This window comes from Salvia miltiorrhiza, chromosome 2 (assembly GCF_028751815.1).
Source record: "Salvia miltiorrhiza cultivar Shanhuang (shh) chromosome 2, IMPLAD_Smil_shh, whole genome shotgun sequence".
In the NCBI taxonomy this organism is placed as follows: domain Eukaryota; kingdom Viridiplantae; phylum Streptophyta; class Magnoliopsida; order Lamiales; family Lamiaceae; genus Salvia; species Salvia miltiorrhiza.
The window spans coordinates 73,279,950-73,299,882 of NC_080388.1; the positions used below are offsets into that span (position 1 = coordinate 73,279,950).

Genomic DNA, 19,933 nt, shown 5'->3' on the forward strand with positions numbered 1-19,933 from the left:
TTTCTTTGGGCTGATTTTTTAGTATTTTAAGTGACGGAATTTGTTAGGCCTTTCGAATTATATTAATTTGGCTTAGTATTTTTATTCTTAAGAGTAGGATTCTCCAATTCTCAAGCCAAACTATGCATGTGTGTTGGTCAAACGATAAATGATTAATGCCTAAGACTAAAGATCTTGGGTTTAAGTCCCATGTGGAGCGGTCTTTAAATTTCTTTATTTAATACCGTAAATTTATAAAAATAAAATAAAAATGAATCAAACAAAACTAATTTAAATGATAAAAATAATCAAGGACCTTGAGATATCCCAAAGTTTTAATCCATCAAAGTAAACAAGATATTAACCAACTATTTTTATCTATCAAGATTAATTCTCCAAAATGAACGCCCCCTAATAGAATAGATTTTAATGACAAACTGAGCTTACTAGTTTAATTAATAGGGTGTTTGAAACCACAAATAGAGGGCAAGGGTTCAAAACCCAAGCGCGTGGAGCACATTATTTTAAAGAGTTTATAAGCTCTTAAAATTTATAAGTTGTCAAAGTATTTGGTAATTTAACTTAAACTAGATAGAGAAAATCATTATTAAAGATAGAAAATCAAAAAGAGATGAAATTATAATGATATATGATGAAAATAAAAAATCATAGTTAAGTTACTTTTGTAAAATAAGTGTTGATTATAAGACAATGAGAAAATAAGTTGGGATAGATGAACTTATTTTTTGGAATGCTTATAAGCTCTTAGAATTTATATATTTACAACTTTTAAATTCTTTAGGATTTTATTTTACCAAACACGTTAAAGAAGTTTATAAGCTCTTAAATAATTTATAAGTTATTTTAAAAAGTTTATAAACTCAGCTCAGCCAAACACCCTCTAACACTCTGAATTGATATTGACACTTCACTTTCAAATATAAGTTTAGGGTGTGAGATTTAATTTTATTTATGTGGTTGATTTATGTTGTCCACTTTAATGTTGTGCGTTGACTGCGTAATATAGATTATTAAGGATCAACTAAATGACATGTAAAAAATTGATTATTCTGTTATATGTATATTTTTTTTTATTTAATATTTCCATACGAGCTTTGGATTGTCATTTTCAATTACTCAAAATTTTTAACATGGACCATAAAGTGAACATCGGAGTTGTGTTTATGATATTTTTGTATTATTTTTTTAACTCAAGTATGAAGTAACCACTTGAGTTGAAATACTAATTTTCTTGTTATTCTTTACTCTTAGTAGTATTTTCTAACACATTATTTGAGATATTATTTCTCACACCTTTGCCTTAAGAACCTTGCAGAGTTGTAAATATGACTAGTAAATTTTAGAAGAAACAAAAAATCGTCATATAAAAATATGCTAATCAGTCATTTCACTTAATTAATTGATATAACAAATAATCTTCCTGCCATAAATTCTACTAATAAAAATGCAGATTCTAATAAAAATTTATATATAATTTTACAAATGATATCGGTTTACACTTGTTCGGTTGTAGTGAAAGCTATAAAAGGTAATAATAATGTCACATCACCACAGTAAACTTAACAAACCGACGCAAATTTATTGAAGATAGAAATTACCATTTTGGGAAAAGAGTCATAAACGGTAAAACAAACAAAATACAAAATACATGCGCATTTGGGAAATGTCTAACCTACACATTACGCATTGCACATCGACGGTAAGATCTTGACGCGTGGACTGTACGAAAAGTGCTTCGGTTCCCCCTTAAGTTCGACCGGTCCGGGTTTCTTCAATATAACACCGTCAACAAAAATTGTTGACTGTTTTCTTCCCCCAAAATACCGCTTGCTGCTTAGTAAAATGACACGTTAGCCTATTATTAATATAGTCATAACTTAGGTTTTTTGAATCTTGGTAGGCCACGTTTCGCAAATAAGTGGAATGGAGAAATAATTTGTTTTTTTATTCACCGTCCGATCATCTTAGTATTTTCCGTTGAATGTAAAAAAGCTTTAGCAATTTCGTGAAGGCCTTATAGTAAGAAGGCTCATGTTTCTGAAATTTTAAAAATCGTCTGCGATTTGAGACTATTCTGGCGACTCATTTGGCTTACCATGGATACGACGAGCAACGCCGAATCGGGTATTTCCTCTTTATTTTTTTTTTCAAGAATGTAGATTTTTCCCTTTTTCGGCTGAGGATGAAGTTTTAATAATGTATATTGTGTTTGTATTTTTACTGTATCTGTGTTGTTTTGGTTTAGGAAAGTAATCAATGTGAGGAAGTATATAAAAAAAAGGGCCAAATTATTGTCCAAAAATGCAATAAATGTTTCGTATAGGGTTGACAACAAATTTGGGACTATTCGGTTAATAATGATAGTTCATCCCACCGCAAAATCAGTAGTCCACAAAATTTTGGTCTTCTTCCTTAATATAAAAGTACTTACCTTGAATAAAAATTTAGTTAAAGCATAATACATTTGCAAGTTCATCTTTTTGTTGTAGTGTTCAACCGTAAGAATGAATAAGTAATATCATTTTTCCCTTTATTACAGTGGTTGCTTTGACACCCAGATGCCAACTATGGTATATTGGAGAAATACGTGAATTGTTGTCGGAGGCGAACCTATCTACTTTGCGTGAGTCGTGCCTAGGCCATCTAATGGACATCCATGAGATACAGTTTCAAGGAGAATTAATCAAATTGTTGTGTAAAAGGCTACATTCTACTAGCCTTGATAAAAATACCTTAGCGTTTAACTTTGGTGATCATGAAGTTCAATTTGGAGGAGCGGATTTTTGTGTTATGACAGGGTTAAAGTTTAGCGGTGAAACTGCACTTCCGAAACATTCTAAATTCCATGGTCTAGTTTTTCTTTCTCGGACTAATTTGGTATTCGCTGATATAGAGAAGGAATTTAGGAAGGAGTGTGATGCTAGCGACGGAAAGTCGGTTAGAAGTTTGAAGTTAGCGTATTTACTACTCATTTATGGACTGTTGGTCTTCAGTGATCAAGACACTGGGACTGTTGTTTCATATCAGTATCTTGTTGGTGCAACTCATCGGTTGAAGCGTGCAGTGTCCTCCGTTGGCCAAGATATGCAGGCTAAGTCATTGGAAGCTTATGACTTTTTGCACGCGCTACAATGTTGGGCCTATGAAGTGATTCTTGCTCTTGGAACTTATTGTGCCACACTGAATACACAACATCTCAGTAGTTTCCCTCGAATCCTGAAATGGATTGTTAGTCGAAATTTGAACTTCAAAGACGATGGTTTGAGGAAGTTTTTTTTGGCGAACCATGGTTGTGAACCTGTACGTACATTATGTGTGTGTGTGTGTGTGTGTGTATATATATATATATATATATATATATATATATTTCTATCAGATTTTAGTGTTCTTGTTTAGTTACATTTTTTGGGGTCGTGTAAAGTGAAAGATTAACGTATATTTCTGTTGTAGGTACGCGTGTCTTTATCGTCTAGTGAAATCAACAGATTGGGAGACCTAGGCATTACCCCATCGATGCATGTAGCATCGCCAGCTCCACTAGTCGACTTAACGAAGAATGTTGGGAGGAAACTAGACTTCGGCAGTTGCGATGGTAATAAGTCAAACACGAAGAAGCAAAGTTCAAAGAGAAAAAGTTCCCGTCTGGGTAGTTCGCCCAAGCGTAGTGGTTCTGCGAAATCCATTGATTTGGAGGATTGTGTATTTCTTGAGCCCCAGGACGTGAAGGGCTACACATTCCAAGATCAAAGAATAATAAAAAAGGTGCATGCTTTGTCAGTGAAGGTACGCCCCGGAGTGACAGCAATTCGAATACCAATTTCCTTACTCCAGAAGCTGCAACTGTCGTCGGTGATGTCAAACTGAACGTGAGTTCTCTTTTTATTTTAACAATATTACCTAAATACCTTCAAAACTTCATGTGAATTCATTTTGCACAAACAGGATATTACGATGATGTTCTTGAGCTTGAAGGGGCAAATGAAGTGTTTGGAGGAATCCATAGAATTGAAGTTAAAACATTTCGAAGTTTTGCTCAACAAGTCTACGCATGTTGTTGGGTGCTCATGTGACTCTAAAGTGCATTGTTCAGAGGGGATTGTATGGGATGGTCTGCCAGCAACAGTAAGGAAGCATTCTTTGTTTAACTCCGGGGTTTCGAGGACCATAGATTGTGAAATTTTTGATGATCGTAATGAAGTTGCGGATGCTTTGTTCAAGTCCAAATCAGGGGCGGTGGGAGCGGCTGATGTAGTTCAATTGTCTTCATTCCATCCCAATGACACCAATGTTTTCTGTGATGAATTGGAGCGTTTTGCTGAGTGGGTCCGTGACCCCACGATTTCCATGAGGTTTTTTACAATTCTTGTCGTCCTTATTCATTGGAGTTAATATTTATGTTCATTACTTGGTTACTGAGTATTGTTTTTCACTTGTGTGATTACCTCGTGGGATTTGTTGTAGGGAGAAATTAATTTTGTTGCCAACGGAGATATTTCAATACGCGGACTTGGCATGGTTAAACATTTTGTGGAGACACGACGGTTGGCTTGATAACATGGTATTTTAAGGAACTTTTTTTATGATTTAAGAATTTTTTTTGGTGTGACCAACGTTTTGTATTTTTAATTGCAACATTTAGATGCATTGATTAATTCGCTTATCATAAATTTTGATAAGCAAAGGAGCCTACAGGTCCGACGTAATTGGGTATGCTTGGAGATTTGTTGTTGGGTGAGCAATGTTTCCCCTATTTACTCTATCCTATATTTATTCTTAAATTTGTCCAAACTACCCCAAATTTTGGTTTCTTTCAATGTAGCAAGCACTAACAATAACAAGTATGGTTGATATCACGCCGGTTGTGATGCCATATGTCCTGGGTGAACGTCCGGTTAGTGGGGGTTTGAGGTGGTGTGAAGTGGATAACCTCTTTGGTATTGCTAACCTTAACAATTGTCATTGGGTTTTCTTTGATGTGTCGTTGGTGGAACAAGTCATCACTGTCTACAATTCTATGGAGGAAAATTGGGAATCTATTTTGCCACATTTTGCGGAAATACGTACAAACTTACCAATCATATGCAGCTTGGGTGGGTTATGGGAGACTTCTACTCATGTACGCAAACCATTGAAGACTAATTGGAATGTTGTGAAGTACTCCGGTGCACCAAAGCAGACAAATCTAAGCGATTGTGGTATAATGGCGATGAAATATATGGAGTGTCGTGCACATAATTTTCCGGTGTCGAAAATTAATCCTATTTGTTGCAAAGAATTTCAGCGCTGTTATTGTGCTCAACTTTTTGAGCTTTCAAAGGAATTGATGGTGAACTCTGTAGAATCTTAGTTCAGACTTTGATTCCTACAATTGCAAGATAATTCGAATCCCTTTTGTTGTTGTGAATGTGGAGATGACGTTTCTATTATGTTAACTATTGAATGCTTAAGAACATTAGATGGCCATTTAGTGATTCGCGTTATAATGCAGTTCTGTATTCAATTAAATTCTTTCTTCGGGCCCATTCGCGTTATAATGCAGTTCTGTTGTGAATGCAGTTCTGTATTCAATTAATTTCTTATGAGTGTAAATTTATATTTTATTTCATTTTGTAGTAAAAATCTAATTATTTATTGAATAACGTTTGAAAATATAATATTGTACATTCTTAAAATTGAAAAAAGTCATACTATAAATTTAAGGGTTAATTGCATCAAAATACCTTACCTTTTCCCACAATTTGGTTTTTTGACAAACTTTTTAATTGTAGCAAAAATTTTAGCTACGTTTCAATTTATTGCAATGTCCGTCCCGCGTATATTTTTGGTCAAATCCATGCTGAGGTGGACCTCCGTAAAGCTTAGGTGGCATGTCGTGCCGGGTAATGAAACATTGTCGTCTCAAATCCATTGCAATAAATTGAAACGTAGCTAAAATAAATTAGCCGGAAATGAATGGATTTGGCCAGAAATATACGCGGGACGAACATTGCAATAAATTGAAACGTAGCTAAAATTTTTGCTACAATTAAAAAGTTTGTCAAAAAACCAAATTTTGGGAAAAAGTCAGGTATTTTGATGCAATTAACCCTAAATTTAATAAATAATAATAATTCTAATTAATTATTCATCGTCTAGTTTTTCATCATTAAAAAAAAGGCTCTTTTATTATATTTATTATATTTATAATATATTAAATTACACAATGACCTTAAATTAATTATATATGAAGGATATAATAGGAAAATCAAATTTTGTAAAACAAGGCTCTTTTATAACTAATAGCATTGAGGCATTTTCGGAAGTTATTACATCTACCTTGAAATCAAACGTTGCCTTTTACGTTTCTGTGCCAAGAGGAAAAGATATAGCATTGAGGCATTTTCATAATAACAATATCTACCTTGCGACAAACTTTTGTCTTGTTATGTACCTTGATTTAGAGTACTTATTCAGGCATTTGCTCCGGTGTTATGTCAAGTTGTGTTGCCTCCCACGACGAGTGATTCAGCCCACACATCGGGCACGACTGCATCAAATTTGCAATTCCCGAATAGTTAATTAAAATGGAATACTTGTTCACGTTGTATTAGATAATGTGTCTTACCTCTTTCTTCGTAAGCAATGATTCTTTCATGCATGAGTAACCAAATACGATGCCGCACGGAAGCACACTGCATCAATTGTTGAAGATTAGAGTAATATTCAGACGGTATGAAACAGCGACGTTGGAAGTTGAAACATTTTGAAAAACCAAAAAATGAAAACTAAAAATTAAGTGGTAGACAAACCTCATTTGGTGCTCCCCGGCGGTTTGGGTCCATTTCATACAGAAGAAACACTTAATTTTAGTATCTCTTACGTTTTGTTGCCGCTCGACATGCGGTGGTGGTTTCTCATTCTCAGTTTTCCATTCGCCTTCGACAGAGCTCTCGGCTTCTTCAGGGATTGACCATCCATTGACGCTTACATATCGCATAATAAGATTTAAGCTTTTAACGTAACGATACTCTGACCAATCGTCATAATCTTCAAAATGTTTCCTCAGTCTGTCCATTTTCCCGGGGCGCCGTTGTAAAGTTTGGTTGCACTCCTCATGAAATTTGGATAGTATGTTGGTTATTTATAGAACCCTATTTGAATGTTGTCATGGAAAGAAGTTGCGCATGAGTTATGAGCATTGATTGTAGTGGTCCTAACGTTGTGGTTGTTGTTTCATTAAATAATGCAGCCATGCATATAATATGTTTGCATGCCACTTTCACGTGAACAAACTTTTGAAGTTACTTTTTCGTTCTTGTCGTATTATTTCACGAAGGAATCTTGCAGCGTTCTATTTCGAAGTGCGTCACAATCAGCGAGCCAAGTTTTTGGTTTCGTTCTCAGTTGTAGCTGCGATGCTTGGCATGGCATTTATGCGAGTTCCACCTACGAGGGTTAGTGTCTATTTTTCGCATCAGCGACAAATAATATATGCACCTGTTGAAAGCACAATTTATAATGCATTATAAATATTTTCATGAAATCTTCTTGTTGAAAGCACGTAATTTATATTTTTATTTTGAGTTTCGAATTTTTCTTGCTTATACCCAATTGAATTGAAAGAATTCCAACTCCAATTAGTGAATCCCCAATTGAATTGTAAGAACACTAACTTGAATTAGTGAATCCCCAATTGAATTGTAAGAACAATAACTTGAATTAGTGAATCCCCAATTGAATTGATAGAATTCCAACTCCAATTAGTGAATCCCCAATTGAATTGAAAGAATTCCAACTCCAATTAGTGAATCCCCAATTGAATTGTAAGAACACTAACTTGAATTAGTGAATCCCCAATTGAATTGATAGAATTCCAACTCCAATTAGTGAATCCCCAATTGAATTGATAAAACACTAACTCCAATTAGTTAATCCCCAATTGAATTGCAAGAATTCCAACTTGAATTAGTGAATCCACAATTGAATTGATAAAACACTAACTCCAATTAGTGAATCCCCAATTGAATTGTAAGAACACTAACTTGAATTAGTGAATCCCCAATTGAATTGTAAGAACACTAACTTGAATTAGTGAATCCCCAATTGAATTGATAAAACACTAACTCCAATTAGTTAATCCCCAATTGAATTGCAAGAACACTAACTTGAATTAGTGAATCCCCAATTGAATTGATAGAATTCCTACTTGAATATAGGAAATTGAATTGATAGAGTTCCAACTTGAATTAGTAAATCACCAATTGAAGTGCAATTGATTTGTGGAAATCAGATTAATATGTAGTTATGAAATTTGAAAAAAAAAATTAATTGATTTGTCCAACACGGCATACGAAGGTAATAATGCACATTTCTTCCTACACTTCACAGTACACACTACTTCGACAGAATAAAGGAAATGTCTAAACCCTATCATAAAAAAACCCGCGAAAGTTTTTTTGTAAAGAGTGTCCTTTTTTATTTGAAATTATTTTTATTTGTGATCTACTTTTTTATAAATATCAGAACTTCAATGGATTGTTTCATCTCAACTAGGGTTTTCTTTCAAAAAGCAAAGATGTCCATCGTTCGCCCGAGAAGAAGACGCATTCCTACTGTGCTCACCGGTGGCTCATCTAGCCGTCCCATGAACCTTTTCCCGAATGAAAGATCAAGAAGCATCTTCGCCTTGCTTGATGGGTATGATGATCGGTCTGATAATGGTCCGCCACCATCACTAGATTCACATATGGAAATGAACACTGACGACGTTCCTGTCGTTAATGTCCAAGACTCCAGTGATGGGGAAGGTACCGACGAAGCTACTTCCCGTCCGAGCTATTGCAAGATATGCATTATGGAGAGCAAGAAAGTAAAGACTCATGGCGAAGCTAGTAACCAAATCAGGAAGGAGACACCTCTAAAGTGTGTTATTTGCTTCTCCGCAACTACTGAAGGGGGCACCCACCATCCCCAGTATGTTTCTTTACCATTTATCACCAACCTCTATTTTTTTATTTGCTGGTTTAATCTGCTTCCATCTTTGATGTGTGTGGATGTTGTCATTTAGTGCCATGAGGTGTGGTCATATCTTTGGGAAGAGCTGCATCGATTCATGGATTGGTGCGAAGATGCCGTCGACCGTAAGCCCATGTTTGTTCTTTTGGGTGAATGTTTATTTTTTTCATTTTTTTTTCATGCATCTACGTTTTGCATATGTTTGCGTCGGCTGTAGTGTCCAGTGTGCACTCAAGTTTCGCAAGATTCCATGCTCATCCATCTGTTCGTAACATCCGCGATTCCCGACATGGTAAGGACGTCAATATAACATCGCATACGACATAAGCTACCTAGCGTTTAATTTTTTTTTAACTTCAATATTTTAACCGATTCATTGTTTATAGCTGGAGAATGCTTTGGAAAAGGCAGATGGGGTGAACCAACTCAAGATGAAACACTGTGCTGAAAAAGTGACGCTCATCGGGGTATGTTAATACTCATTTGTTTAATTTTTAATATCAATGTTGTTGGATAATCTAATACAACATTATTAACTACACATGTCTATTCTCATATGAAACTCTTTTTTCAAAACAGCTGAACACCATGCTATTCAAATGTGTGAAGAACTATGTTGAAGCACTTGCAATGGGTTGTGGAATATTGTCACCTGGCCCTTAGGTGGAATGGGTTATATTTTGGTACGGTGCATAACATTTTGAGTTTAGGCTAGTCATTAGCCTAAAAAGTTACGTAGAAAATTCTCTAATTTTGCTTGTTACGTTTCAAAAAATATACCGTCTAACCTAACATTTGTTTTCATTCTTGTGTTTTGGAAACACAGCTTTTGATCGTGTTGCGGAGAAGAAGTAACTCATGCCAAATCCATGCTCGCTGTTAGATTTCCCAGAAAATCTTTTTTGCTATGCGTATAATGCATATGTTAGTTTCATAGATTTCGTGGAAATCTTTTTCTTTTGAAATTCCTTGTCGGAATATTAGCATGGACAACTATTTTGTAATGTTATGAAGCGCAAACACGAATCTATCATTTTATGAAATTTTAATTGAAATCATTGATGTTGAACGCAGTGTAGTATTGATTGTTGCCTAATTTTTTCCAAGTAGTATACTACAGTAATTTAATACTCGATAATTTTGTGAGTATATAATTTTTGGGCAATATTAAACACAGCCCCCAAGTTTCTCACTATAGCTCCTTACTTAAAAATAATAATAATAATAGTATAATTATAATTATTTTTATTATTTTTTTAAGTAAGGGGCTAATTATAATTAATTAAAAATTACTAATATTTTTTCCCTTCTGTTTGAGATTAAGTTTGTTGGAATTTGCTAATATACGAAGCAATGTAATTGCTTAAAACATCCCAAGCTGAAAATTTCAGCCCAACTAAATGAACTTCGAAAGACCTATAGGGCATGGTCAGTGTCTACAAATTCACAAAATTTTAATTCCACTAAATGAACTCAACTTAATTAAATTTCAACAACTCAACATTTCCAAGCCCAAAATTTCAGCCCAACTAAATGAACTCAACTCAAAATTAAATTTCAACAACTCAAAATTTCCAAGCCCAAAATTCAGCCCAACTAAATGAACTCAACTCAAAGACCATTAAATGCCTTGGCCTTAATCCATGGCATGTACACGTAAAAACACCTTTGATATCATTATGCGCCATTATATTCAGCAAATGAATTGCAAACGGGCCTACCAAAAACCATAACATAGAATTAATTATTAAATAAGAAATAACTTATTGTACGTAAAATACGAACTACATACCACCAAGAGAACATTAAAATTAAAAATCAAACGCAAATTACTGGAAATTAGTAATTCAGTCAGTGCGGACTACTTAAATACCGCAAACACTTACCTGTATATGAAAGACAAATACAGGAAATAAACCCTAAAAAACTTCAACTCCAAACCGACATTACACCGCACACTGAAATTAAAAGGTTAGCTGATAACCGCACTAACTAATCCATGGAAAACCGATCAAGAGACGCATCCCGCTCGTCCACTCTGGAGTCCGACGGCCAGAAAGTATTGCCCACTAAATCTTCCTCCTCATCTGTAACAAATAAAATTATGAATTAAACAGGAAATTTTCAAGGTATACTGAAAAACCATATTTATATCACCTTCCATATCAGCAGTAAAGCTTGATGCATGGTTTTGCCGTTGGGCTCCATGTTCCCACATTTTACTACACATCTTCCGCCGAGATTTACGTTTCCTTTTGCCAAGCGGATCTCTTATGGGGCGATGCAAGGACTCTTTACTTCCGTTCTTCTTGCCCTTCGCCAAGCGATGAACACCATCTATCATATTACCAATATACTCATTCATTGCATCCCTACAACTCTTGTTGTCCTTGAATTCGCTCAACAAATCGTAGACACGCTTCATGTTATGATTAACAAACACCATGTTGGCAAAATTGTTTGAAGTGCCACTATCTATAGCCCGCTCACCTATCGGTATCCGCTCCTTCGACTCACGGCGCCACCGATTCAATACATATCCTCCGGAATTCTATCCAAATTCAAATGAAAATAGACTTTAAAAAGATGCCGACAAATTATCCCTTCCGTCTCCCACATATGACAAGAACAATTACCCATCTTCGTTTCCTGATTTATCCTTACAACCCTATATCATTTGATAGCGCTTGACGAAAAAAACCTTGAACACCGCCTCCTCAACATTTAAATCGAGTGGTTCTTCCGTCATTTTCACAGTTACCGAACTCAAAATTTCAGCCTCAAACAACTTGAAAATATTTTGGGTACATAATTCACCAAGTTGTACCAAAATACCGCTTCTCTGAATGAACATACCCGGCATGCCCCTACACAATGCGTCCTCCTCAAACTCCCGAGTACGCCAATTTTTCTGCAACTTCTCAAAGCCAAGTATAAATTCGTACACACTTGAGGTACTACTACATAATTCTTTAATCACCTTGTTCGTAACCTCACTTCTAGATGTTGCATGTAATCCACCCGAAAATTTCTCTACCGTGAAGGCAGAGGGCCATCGCTTCCTAAGGTTATACATGGTTTTAAACCATCTATTTTGTGATAAATTGAACTCCTCCATCATGCTATTCCAAGTTGCATCAAACTCTTCCGCATTTTCGCATCCATTCATACAACGGAACCACAAACGCTTAAAATCTTTCTCGTAATTCAACTTACCAAATTGCTTCCCGGCATTTTTATTTATATGCCACTGACATAGCCGGTGTGACGCCCCGTGAAATGTGTTATCCAAAGCATTCATTAGTGCCTTGTCTTGGTCGGAGAAAATGATAGTCGGCTCCTTACGATACATCGCGTCAAGAAAAGTGGAAAACAACCACTCATAGGATTCCGATTTCTCATTCGACAAGAAAGTCATCGCAAACATCACATTCGTACGGTGATGGTTAATTTCAATGATAGGAACACAAGCCAAATCGTACTTGTTTGTCTTATACGTGGCATTTACAGAAACAACGTCTCCGAAATGTTGGTAGTCAACCAGGTACCTTGTATCTCGAAAAAACAAATTCTTAAGGCGTCCGTCATCACCTATCTTCACCCGCCAATAAAATGATGGGTCACTCTTTCCTTTGTCGGTGAAATACTCAAGCAGCTTATTTGCATCCGCATTAGCAACTTTCGCCATTTCTCTACGCTCGCTATTGAGCACGTTGTACACATCCTTGCGCAGAAATCCAATATTTGCACGGCTTCCTGCTTCATTCTCCAAGAAACGATACGCACGACTAACACCAATGCCACTAGACGTCAAAGCTACAAGCAAAATCTTCTTCGATTGAGACATATTGCGGGCGGAACGGAGCAGGTAACTCTCACTTGGGTTGAGCAACTTGTGGTTGTGTTCATTGTCAAAAATAGTAACTTTCCATGGTGATTCAACATCCTCTCTAGCAACGCGTAGCTTGGCATTGCAATTGCTCCTATATGACTGTCTTTTGCATACCGACACTCTACCAATAGAGCACTTATTATCAGGAGAGCCGTGACATGAACAATGATATATCTTAGCACGAACCGCCGCAGTGTTCAGGAAATAACATTGACTTCCTTTTCTAACAGAGAAATCACACAATCTTCCATATTCACGATACAACACATGAACCTCATCCAAAGTGTCAACGTAACATCCCACATTTATCACATCTTCCACTATTTTTTTCTAAACTTGCACGGAGCAATGAACTGCTTCTGTCTCATCATTTCCACCATTATCGAAATTATTAAAACGATTAGAATCTTCCATATCTTCGCAATCTCGTACATCTTCATCATCTCCACTAGATTCATTTTCGACGGGACTGGTGCTCACCTCAATATCGTCTTCCTCCAAGTCCGCAGCCTTCCTTCCAGTTTCATCATTGCGAAATGCATCATCACCCACAATGCCGCTATAACTGTCTTCGACACCATCATTTCCACAAGAAACGTTCAAGTCTATGCTCATTTGCCCAAACTACAAGGAAAAACAAATTTATTAGGATTGCGAAGTTAAGGAAACTATAAGACAAAAAAAAACTACGAAAAAAATAAAACATGCTGGTGATGAAAAAAACCCACAATAATACAAATATTTACGATGCATTTAATTCAGTAGCAAAGAGAATACTTAAAAAATGTGACTAAGCCGGGTTAAATGGTTTTCACAACGTAGGTTTTCCCATTTAAATGTTTTAATGCATTCCAAAAGATAAAAGCATTCAGGAAATGTCATAGACACAATGCAGTTCACCATAGATATACACAAAAAGGGTTAGCGTCGACGCTTAATTCAATATGATGTAAAGCTACTAAATAAGAAATTAAATGGGTAACAGTAAATGTTTACCTTTACAAAACTCAACGAGAACTCTACACGATATTAACTTCAGGCGAGCATTACCCGACGATGAACAAGATGAAATCCCGATCAAAAGTTTTGATAAATATGAAAAAAGGCCTTCACGAAATTGCTAAAGTTTTTTACATTCAACGGAAAATACTAAGATGATCGGACGGTGGATAAAAAAACAAATTATTTCTCCATTCCACTGATTTGCGAAACGTGGCCTACCAAGATTCAAAAAACCTAAGTTATGACTAGATTAATAATAGGCTAACGTGTCATTTTACTAAGCAGCAAGCGGTATTTTGGGGGAAGGAAACAGTCAACAATTTTTGTTGACGGTGTTATATTGAAGAAACCCGGACCGGTCGAACTTAAGGGGGAACTGAAGCACTTTTCGTACAGTCCACGCGTCAAGATCTTACCGTCGATGTGCAATGCGTAATGTGTAGGTTAGACATTTCCCACGCCGCACACCATCTCGCCGCCTCCTTCCGCGGTGAAGAAAGTAAGCAACATTTTTTTCATTCTTCACTCTGCATCTTACAGCCGCCTCCATCAAGGTAATCCCATGCTCCATTTTTTTGTAGTTGCTTAGTTTAATCATCGCTTTATTGCGTTCTTCTTCACCGTGTATTAACTAGTCTCTTCCATTTATTTGACGCTAAAATGCCGATAGCATCAATCTGTCACTGAATGGTATTAAATAGTCTTTTTCCATGTTCGAGCAGAAAATGCACAAACTTGTATTTCTGTTGGCCTTTTGGATGTTCTTTGTTAAAGTTCTGTCAATTGAAGTCACTTGAAACGGGAATACGATTTTCTTTGTTACAAATTTCTACTTGTGACCTACAAATTTGAACATGATTTTAGCTCGATGCAATTACCTAGATGTGAAATATCTTCAGAAAGGGTCAAGCAGATGTAGTCGCTGACTGTTTACGGATCTATATGCTTTTGTTGGAACTGGCGGCTGTTATACCACCATAATGAAATTGCCTTCATATTTTTTACGTCAGCTCCAAAAGGAGTTCTAATTCACTGCCCTGTGTTACAAATGGTCTTTTTTTTTCTTTCTTTCTTTCTTTCACGTAGACTCGGATTTTTGTTATATCACAGTTTTTGCACCAAAGTTTGTGTTTAAGAAATAGTATATTATAACTTACTTCTCATACAATCTGTTACTGAGTTTCTCGATTGTATGTATATATCTATAGTATATTCTAATCAAGGGATCTTTTTTTGTATACCTGTTATTTCGGTATACAATGAAAGTGTTGTAATGCTGAAATAACGGGTAGGTATAACGATTTTTGTTAGATATATAACTCATGTCTGTATTGAGTTATAGCTATTGGGTTATCTAATTTATATGTTTGTACAGGTAAAAGTTGCATTAGGGCTACTTCCGTTTCAAATGGCTCCAGCTAAAGGTATGATAGATTTTCTATTTTGGTTTTCGATTTCAGAATGTTGCTGGCTTTGTGGTATAAATTCTGAATTGCTTCTTACAATTTCAGGAAAATAGCTACAACCTGCAATTCTAATTACCAAAACTTAGGTTGAATGTTATTTGAATGAGCTGTTGCTTGAAGAGTTGATTAATAAGATATTTCAGGAATTAATTTAACAATACATGAGAATGAAATCAATATTTTGTTTGGCTGCATTGTGAGGTTGACTTAGAATTGTATTTTCATCCATGTTTAAACCTTGATGCTACAATATTGTGAAATCACTGTACTGCAGCGATTAAAGTTATCTTTTATTTATGATATCAATATTGTGAAATCACTGTACTTCCAGGAGATGGAAGCAAACTTCTCCCGGATTGGTCATGTTTCGAGTGCTTGGGGGGACTATGTTATTACTCGAGCCATTGGCGTCCGTTCTCGTGCTGCTCCGCCTCCGGAGATGGTTAATGTTTATTGGTGGCCACCTGTTAATGATTGGATCAAAGTAAACACGGATGGATCTGCTCTTGGTGCTCCGGGTCTAATTGCCGCGGGAGGCGTTTATCGGGATAACTGGAGCCATGTTCGGGGTTGTTTTCATGTGAAAGGGGGCCATGGTTTTGCGTTTGAGGCCGAGCTCCTGGCTGTGATCACGGCAATTTCCATCGCATATGAGCGTGGTTGGTTGAAGCTTTGGATCGAGGCTGACTCATCTTATGTGGTGAATCTTCTTACCACCAATTCTGAGGACGTTCCTTGGCGTTTCGTGGCCCTTTGGAAGCGTACGATTCTTTTGCTCTCTTCGTTCCAGTTGCAAGTTACCCATATTTTCCGTGAGGGTAACGCGGTGGCGGATATAATGGCGAATAATAGTCGTGAAGAAGGGTGGTGGCCCTATGGTATTGATGAGATCAAAGATGCTTCTGCTAGAGATATGTGTTCTCACAGTTATGTTCGCATCAGGTAATGTGCTGTCCCCCTCTCGGCTTTGGCTGGTCGGAGCTGGTGGCGGGTGGGATGGTTTGGCTTTTGCGGTAAGCGCAGGGAGCTGCGAGGGTGCTGCTCTGGTTCTCAGCGTGCGGGGGTGTGAGAGCTGGGTAAGCTTAGGTATGATACGGTTTGGGTGCTGGGTGCGAGATATGAGCAGTGCGCGTCGATGCAGGCTGAGAGCGCAGGGCGCTGCGCATGCCGGCCTGCTCGAGGGCTTTGTTGGGTGCGAGTGCAGACTGTGTGCTGCTATGAGCAGGGAGAGTGCTGCGAACAGTGAGGTTGCGCTTTTTTGGTTAGTTGTTGTCATTCTTCTTTCGTTTTTTGGGGCTTGGGAGAGACCGGGATGCTTAGAGACAATGGTTAGGCCGGCGTCTCTGAAGTGTCCTTCCCGATCTCCGGCCTTTTTTGTTGTGGTTACTTTAACGGGCACTCTTTTTCCTTATCAAAGGTTTTCCCTTTGGGTTTACTTTGATAAGGTTTTAATGAGGCCCGGCCCTTAGTTTGCTTCTTTGTGCTCTCAAGGGTTGGTTACGTTTTCTCTTTCTTTTATATATCGATCGCAATTTCATCATATGATATCTATATAAAACACTCTTAAACATAGCATATATCTATCCTTCTACCTGGTTGTTTCTTGTTTATCATTGTGTTTCTTCATTCTTGTCATATTTATGATAAACATGCTTGTTTATCATTGTGTTGCTTGTTGTACTACAGATGTTTTGTTTAGCCAATACTTACCGTTCTTTTAATGGGAACTACTGATTTGGGGTAAATGGTTGTATTATTGTTATGGAAATCTAGCCCCTTCTTTTGTTTGTTAGCTAATTTTTGCTTTTGTTTGAATATCCACAGGTGATGCAGGTAAGAAGTCAGACGCCAAGGCTCAAGCCTTAAAGGCGGCCAAGGCTGTAAAAGCAGGTGCAACAACCTTTAAGAAAAAGGCCAAGAAAATACGCACTAAAGTTACCTTCTATCGGCCGAAGACATTGACAAAGGAAAGGAATCCCAAGTATCCTCGCATTAGTGTTGTTCCTCGCAACAAACTTGACCACTACCAGATTCTTAAATACCCTCTCACCACAGAGTCTGCAATGAAGAAAATTGAAGACAACAACACACTAGTTTTCATTGTTGACATTCGTGCTGATAAGAAAAAGATCAAAGCCGCTGTCAAGAAAATGTATGACATCCAGACGAAGAAAGTGAACACCCTTATCAGGTGAACAATGATTCCATCAATCTTTCTGCAATTTACATGTTGCATCTGAACTGTTGGCCTGTGATTGTGTCTTAACTTTTGTCTCATACTCTCATAATATGTTTAGGTTTTTCAATGTTACTGTTTGAAATAGTTTCATCTTGAATTTTTAGTGATAAACAACATTAGCTTGAAAATTTTAATATCGTGTGCATCTGAACTATTGCTTGAAGCTGGGTAATGCAGTCATAGCATGAAAGATGACTTTGTTTAGAAGTAATCTATCATCCGTTCATGCTACTTTGTGTAACAAACAAGGTTTCAAATTCATTTTTTGCTTCATGGTAACTGATTTATGATCTGCTCCGTTTCAGGCCGGATGGAACTAAGAAGGCATATGTTAGGTTGACACCTGATTATGATGCTCTGGATGTTGCTAACAAAATAGGAATAATCTAAATAGTAGAAGATCAATTTTTGCATCTAAGCCTTTCTTTTGGGAATTTGGCTTCATGGTAACTTCATTCAATTTTGTACTCCAAAGTTTGTTATTTGATTTAGATGTTGGAGCTTTAGACTGAATGGCGCAAGTTATGTAGAGATTTTGATTAGATTGACTTAGTTTATTTATTTTTCCATGGTTTCTGGCTTTCTGCCATTTCAAATCCTTTTAAATCTGCTCTCCAAGATACACTAGTTCTATTACTATAAAGATTATTTGCATATCTTTTTCCTATTATCGAACATGTTAGGTAGTGCCCCTTCAAAAAAAGAACATGTTGGGTAGTGTAATCAACATAAATTTACTGCAAATGTCTAGCCATTACTAAGAATATTTTCATTGTTTGGTAATCTACAGTTCATTTCCTCTACCCTATCTCCCACAACTCCTCCTACGTCCCCTCAAAAGATTCACAGTTTCTTCGTTCTTTTCTGTTTGGCTTATCATGGTGTTCCAATAAACCACATTTCCCTTGCGCATTGATCGTAAAACTTCATCAAATCTTCCTTCCTTGAAACCACGGATCAACGAGGCATAAGAGAATGTTTGGCTCATCGATATTCTTGAAACTGCTAGACTTATTAGGTAGACTCGGTTTAGGGCATTCTATTCTTCGTCAATCAAAAAATGTGCACCTCCTACCTTTCGTGGGTAAACATCACTCATTTCTTCTCCTTCACTCCTGTTCTAGTTTCTGTTATTTCTTAATCTAATCCCGATTCCAGATCTTCAATTAGGGCATCCGATGAGCATAAATGGTAGACTTTGAACTTCAAATTAACCTCATTAAAAGTTCCTTCATTTACTATACCCAAGAAAAAAAGGGTGAAAGACGTCCAACTTTGCTGCAACAAATGGCAGCATGCTTGAAAAAAAATCGAAAATTTATTGTTGGAAAGACTTTGCCGAAGTTGATTGAAAATATGTATTTCATCCGTCTCAAAAAAAGTGGTTCAAATCTGAAATAAAAAGAATTTTGCTGTATTAAGCCCAACAAATTGAAATTTGCTCACATTAATAAGGGGCTTCCACTTGGAGGACCTTGGTGCATCAAGTAGGGGTAAGTAGTCGGTCCGGACCGGACCGAACTGACGAAATCAAGGATTGACGAAACAATATTTTATGGACCGAACCAACTGAAACACTAGGACCGAACCGAAACCGCCATCGGATCTCGGTCCGGTTCGGTCCAAAACCGACTATTTTTGGTAATTTGCGAAAAAACAAAAAAAAAACACATTTTTAAACATATTTTAACTTATTTAACAATAATAATTCAATACACCAAAAATCCATAAAATAAAATCTATAAACTAACTCCAATAAAAAGCTACAAAGTCCATAATCAAGTCTATTTGATTTTAGAAATTAATATTTCAATTCAAAATTCAAAATATTTGATTTTAGAAATTAATTAAAATATTATTAATATTAATAAAAATATAAAATATATATCCAATATATATATTCGATTCAGTTTTCATCGGGTTTGGCCTCCCCAGAACCGAAACCGTACCGATAATCTATTGGTCCATCAAAAAAGAATCGGATCGGATCAATAAGCGGACCTAAACCGCCTCGAACCAACAAAATCGATCGATTCTGGTCCGATTAGCATCAAGTTTAGCTACCTCCTTCGGCTTCGGCCAGTACCTCGTCCTCCTTAATGCCGACTGACAGCGACCTCACCTAGGTCTCTTGCTCCGCGTGCTGCCCCCGTTCCACCCCCTTCCACCCTCATCGCTCCGCCACCATTTTAGACAAACAAGAAACATTAATTAAACAACTTTATTAATGTTTATTTAAAAGTGTAGGATCCATACATTTTGAAGGGTTAATATATAGAATCAACTATTTTGATACAAGGAAGATTAAAATAGTCACAATTATAACAATATATAAAATAT

At 36.6% G+C, this 19,933-nt stretch overlaps 4 protein-coding genes across 5 annotated transcripts; 2 read left to right on the top strand and 2 right to left on the bottom strand.

The window, feature by feature from the left end:
• Positions 1-6,273: 6,273 nt before the first annotated feature.
• LOC131009325 (uncharacterized) lies at positions 6,274-7,075 on the bottom strand. Its single transcript, XM_057936624.1, has 3 exons — positions 6,789-7,075; positions 6,605-6,671; positions 6,274-6,526 (listed from the first exon to the last, which is right to left on the bottom strand). The coding sequence occupies exons 1-3, from the start codon at positions 7,052-7,054 to the stop codon at positions 6,446-6,448; spliced, it is 414 nt and encodes a 137-aa protein (XP_057792607.1). The 5' UTR covers positions 7,055-7,075; the 3' UTR covers positions 6,274-6,445.
• Positions 7,076-7,299: 224 nt separating this feature from the next.
• LOC131009304 (uncharacterized) lies at positions 7,300-10,003 on the top strand. Of its 2 annotated transcripts, XR_009096420.1 has the most exons (6): positions 7,300-7,433; positions 8,533-8,952; positions 9,047-9,286; positions 9,381-9,461; positions 9,574-9,677; positions 9,821-10,003. XR_009096420.1 is itself a non-coding variant. In XM_057936602.1 (3 exons), the coding sequence occupies exons 2-3, from the start codon at positions 8,555-8,557 to the stop codon at positions 9,264-9,266; spliced, it is 618 nt and encodes a 205-aa protein (XP_057792585.1). In that variant the 5' UTR covers positions 7,300-7,433; positions 8,533-8,554; the 3' UTR covers positions 9,267-9,366. The 2 variants fall into 2 exon arrangements, 1 of the variants encoding a protein (XP_057792585.1); XM_057936602.1 differs by lacking the exons at positions 9,381-9,461; positions 9,574-9,677; positions 9,821-10,003 and having other exon boundaries at positions 9,047-9,366.
• Positions 10,004-10,986: 983 nt separating this feature from the next.
• LOC131009969 (protein FAR1-RELATED SEQUENCE 5-like) lies at positions 10,987-13,501 on the bottom strand. The gene is made up of 4 exons (XM_057937365.1): positions 13,227-13,501; positions 11,696-13,130; positions 11,152-11,545; positions 10,987-11,081 (listed from the first exon to the last, which is right to left on the bottom strand). The coding sequence occupies exons 1-4, from the start codon at positions 13,499-13,501 to the stop codon at positions 10,987-10,989; spliced, it is 2,199 nt and encodes a 732-aa protein (XP_057793348.1).
• Positions 13,502-14,347: 846 nt separating this feature from the next.
• LOC131009323 (60S ribosomal protein L23a-like) lies at positions 14,348-18,189 on the top strand. Its single transcript, XM_057936622.1, has 4 exons — positions 14,348-14,442; positions 15,264-15,312; positions 17,179-17,545; positions 17,899-18,189. Exons 2-4 carry the CDS (start codon positions 15,297-15,299, stop codon positions 17,981-17,983), a joined length of 468 nt encoding a protein of 155 aa, XP_057792605.1. The 5' UTR covers positions 14,348-14,442; positions 15,264-15,296; the 3' UTR covers positions 17,984-18,189.
• The last annotated feature ends 1,744 nt before the right edge of the window (positions 18,190-19,933 follow it).